The 4140-nt window shown below is 65.2% G+C and overlaps 1 protein-coding gene across 1 annotated transcript; it reads right to left on the reverse strand.

Moving 5' to 3' along the window:
• Positions 1–1686: 1686 nt before the first annotated feature.
• On the reverse strand, positions 1687–2701 carry LOC120682365 (probable E3 ubiquitin-protein ligase XERICO). Its single transcript, XM_039964230.1, has one exon. It carries the CDS (start codon positions 2563–2565, stop codon positions 2092–2094), a length of 474 nt encoding a protein of 157 aa, XP_039820164.1. The 5' UTR covers positions 2566–2701; the 3' UTR covers positions 1687–2091.
• Between the last annotated feature and the right edge of the window lie 1439 nt (positions 2702–4140).

Below are 4140 nucleotides of genomic sequence, written 5' to 3' on the forward strand. Positions count from 1 at the left end.
TCTTGCAGACACGTGGCGTCTCCAGACCACCCCGACGCGGGGTGCCGATTTCTTCCCTTAGTGAGGGGTCCGGTTACTATACAGGGGTCCGGGACCCCATGAGGGGTCCGGGACCCTGCGGGGGTCCGGTCTCCTTGGGAGGTCCGGAGCCCCGGCTGCTTGCGCACGAGTTCCTGCCTCTTCCGGGACACGTGGTGTCTCCGGACCTTTCCCAACTGTGGAACGGTCCGGGCCGCTGCTGGGAGAACATGACTCCGGACCGCAGGGGTCCGGCTGTTTGGATGTAGTTAAGTATAACTACAAGATCCTTGCCTAGACACAGCAAGAGGGGGTACCCCAGTCCTGGGGTACCGACAACCGAGATAGACAGCGCTGGTCACCTTGGATCACTTTCGGCTTGCTTCCTGACTGACACGGCGTTTGCCATCAGTGTTTACCAATCCGCGAGAAAAAAATGGACACAAGGTGCTCACCCTCCTTGAGAGTTGAGACGCGAGTACCAAAATTAGCCGCGCGGCGGCCGCGATGTGTTTCTCCGTGTTCTTTCCCCCCTGGTCGACGGGCGCCGCCGCGCCAGCCGTGTTCCCATTCATCCTTGGAGGCGCACGGGGGCGCCGCGGTATGGGCAGACGCGATCGATGCTGCCTGGCCACAAGCACGGTGGCTCCTCCTGTCGCGTCGACGCGAGACAGGGGAGGGTGGCGGGAGCCCCGCCCGTCCGCCCCCGCGTTTTCCACGGCCCCCTCCCGTTCGAAGCACGTTGTCTGTGCGTAGCGGCGTCTTACGGCCGTGCACACTCCCGCAGTCAAATGCGTGTTCGCTTCGTCGTCGGATGAGGCCACCGCCCCAACTCTGTGAGGCTTATCGGATGACGACGCTGCTGCTGCTGCTGCTGGAGCGGTCAGGGGAAGTGGGTGATGCACTTGCCTACTACTACTACCTGAGCCGTCTCGTCGGAACCCGACGCCGCAGCAGACTTGTCCGCGCGCGCGCATAATTGGTGGTGGCGCGCGACCGACGCCAGCGACAAAGGACGGACCTGACCCGCTGTGCGATGCGAGGGAGCTCGGCGCGCTAGACAACACCCTCGGGACACACACACACCCTAGCAACCCGGAAGCGAACAATCCTCACGCGACGCGACAAAGGCCACGGCGACGCGACCGGCCGGAGCAGCGGCCGCCGAAGCTCCGAAGCCGAACCCCTCCCACATCCGACGCGTTCACCGGGCGTTGCCAAGGGAACAGGGCGATTCGCACACCGATGCTCCGCGATCGTATAGCACTATAGCAGAGGCGCCCGGGTGGTGGTGCCGGGTGCATGTACTACGCCCGCGGCGGCGGCGAGGGGCTCCGTTCCTTTCGGGGGCGGGGAGCGCATGGGCCATGGGCGACGCGGGTGCCATCAGGCGGGGCCCGCGCCGTTGATGAGCGCGCACTCCGCCACTCCACGGGCCATGCGACCTGCGGTGCGTTTCAGCGCCCTGTCGGTCTGGGTCTCCCCGCACCACGGCTTCTCTCCCGTCCATGCTCTCAGCTCGCCGGGCCGGATCGCCGCTACAAGATTCCCGCACCTTCTTCCCTTTTTCTTTTTTTTTCCCGGAGGAGGAATAGCGAACACAGCACTAAATCTTCTTCATCCCGAATTCTGCAAAAATTCCTGAATATAGTACCGCACAAACAGCCATTTCAATATCCCAGCAGAATCTATCGGCCTGAGATTAGCAACAGCACAACAGCAATTCGCATGGACACGAGCTGAGCTTGTTGGAGGGAAAGAAGCATGTACACGAGCGGAGCTCGTAAAAAGTGCTTCACCACAGCCGCGGGAGCACTCTGTGAACTGGAGTATTTTCTCTGCTGCGAACTGGAGTATTTACACGCTACAGCGACAGCACCGGAAACAACAAGAGGGGGACCAAAAAAAATTTAAAAAAAAAGAGGAAAAAAAGGGAAAGCAGCAGCAACTCTACTACTCCTATGCTTTGCTACGCGCACACGGAAAGGCCGCACGGAGCCTGCAGCACACATCCGGGCGCGCGACGACGACGGCTGGTCGCGGGGGTGGGAGGTCCGCCGGGCGCGCGACGGATCACTCGCACTCCGGGTAGCGGAGCCCCGGCGTGTCGTCGGCGGGGACGGGGACGTGGGCGCGGCAGAGCGGGCAGGTGGTGCGCTCGTACCGGAGCCAGGTCTCGAGGCAGCCGCGGTGGAAGAGGTGCCCGCAGGGGAGCCGGTTCACCACCGCCTCGCCCCCGAACCCCGCCAGGCACACGCTGCAGTCGTCCCCGGCCGCCGCCGCGCCGCACGTCGTCGTGACCCCCGGGATCGGGCCGAGCCGCGCCGGGCAGAGGAGCACCCTCTGCATCCTCTCCGCCGGCCCCGGCCCCGCGGCGGACACGAGGCGGTCCCCGCTGCCGGCGCCGTCGGCCTCCCAGTCCCCGAGGTCGAGGAACACCAGCGCCGCCCGGACCAGCCCCGCCAGCGCCGCCAGCGAGATCACCGCGTTGTAGACCAGGAACCCCAGCAGGCTGTCCCGCGGCTCGGGCATGCTCGAGATCCCCATCGCGGCGGAGGCGGCGAGCTCGAGGCCGAGGCGGATTTGGGGGGATCCGATCCGAGGACCGGGCTGTAATTTCCGATTCTTTCGAGGCTGTCGACGCGAGGCGGGGTGGGGGGGCAACGGAAGGAAGGGGGATGGACACGGCGAGGGGTGGAGAGAGGGAGGGCGCGCATTTATAGCCGCCGGCCCGGCTCCGTTCGCTTGCGCTGTCTTGTTCGGGTGGTCGCACGCCGCGCCACCGCCGTTAGCCCGCGCGCTGACGGCTGGGGCGCCCGCCGCTGGATCCGCGCGGCCGGGCGCGCCCGGCCGTCCGATTGCTGGGGGGGACACCCCACATGCGTCGGTTCGTGGCGGCCAATAATGCCCCCGCGGCTTTGGGTCGTGGCGCCCAATAATGCGTGCATGGTTTGTGAGGAGCAGGGGGAATCCAAATTATTCAGGCCCCATCCAGAACCCGGCTGCCGAGCTAGTACCAACTACCAAGACTCCAAGAGTGAAGAGTCGAAGGGCTCGATGACGAGTCGTCGGAGCTCAGAAGACAGTGCCCTCCGGAAAATCCACTGCTGCACATCGACCGTCTCGACTGCAGACGTCGTCAGTCATCACAACTTCTTCTCGCGAGAGAGAAACGTCATCACGGCTCGCGAGGATGAAAGAAATATCGGTGCTTTTTGTTCGCCCACGCGACGGTGTGTTTGAGAGATCGTGTGCGGTGGTGGATTCTATGCCAAACACGGACGGGACCGGGGATGACGACGGCCGCGAGCGGCAACCCGCAGACACGGCGCGCGCACGGCCGCAGCCAGCCAGCGGCAGCGCTGGCCGTGGCCGGGGGCGGGGAGGGTCGCCGTCGGGCGGCACCAACTTGGCCGGAGGCGTCGCCGTCCCCCCAGACGAACGTCCACTCGGACGCTACGGGCGCTGCGACGGGAGGGGCCCGGACGGCGACCATTGCGTGCGCGGCCGCGCCATCGCGGTGGCGAGCGTGAGCGCGTAGACTACCCGACGACGGGTTGAAGCGCCCACGTACCGCGGGTATACGGAGGAGAGGAAATTGGGAAGGCGGCCGGTTGCTGTCGCGATCGACGCCGCGAAAATCATTCAGGAGGGCGGTGCATGCCGCCGAGGCGAGCGGAAAGCCAGGACGGTCAGGGCGTCAGGCTCGCTCGGTGCTTAGTACGAGTACGTGCGACCGAGGTGTTGTTGCGTTGCGTCTCAGCTTGACCACCGCCGGCGGCTTGACTTGGGGTCCCGTCTCGGCGAGCCACCTCAAACAAATCCAAATCGCGTCACTACTACTCTGTCCCCCAAAATTCTCAGCGTGCCTGCCCCTCTAAACCGCAGCACGGTCGTCGCAGCGATCAGCGTATCATCTGCCGGGGATTACGACGGGATGAAAAGAACACGCCCACCGGCGACGCTCTGGCGCTCTGCCCGGCGGCGAGGGGCCAGCGGCTCTGGCGCGGTCGGAGCGCGCGCCCGACAGCGCGGGGGACACGACCAAGCGCCGCGCGATCCCGTGGCCTGATCTGATCCCGAGCGATCCACGATTCCATCCATCAGGTTATTGCCTTGCCT

This window comes from Panicum virgatum, chromosome 2K (genome assembly GCF_016808335.1).
Source record: "Panicum virgatum strain AP13 chromosome 2K, P.virgatum_v5, whole genome shotgun sequence".
Taxonomy (NCBI): Eukaryota; Viridiplantae; Streptophyta; class Magnoliopsida; order Poales; family Poaceae; genus Panicum; species Panicum virgatum.

Excerpts from the sequence above, each read along its gene's own strand:
- LOC120682365 (XM_039964230.1), bottom strand. The coding sequence starts at position 2,565 with ATGGGGATCTCGAGCATGCCCGAGCCGCGGGACAGCCTGCTGGGGTTC.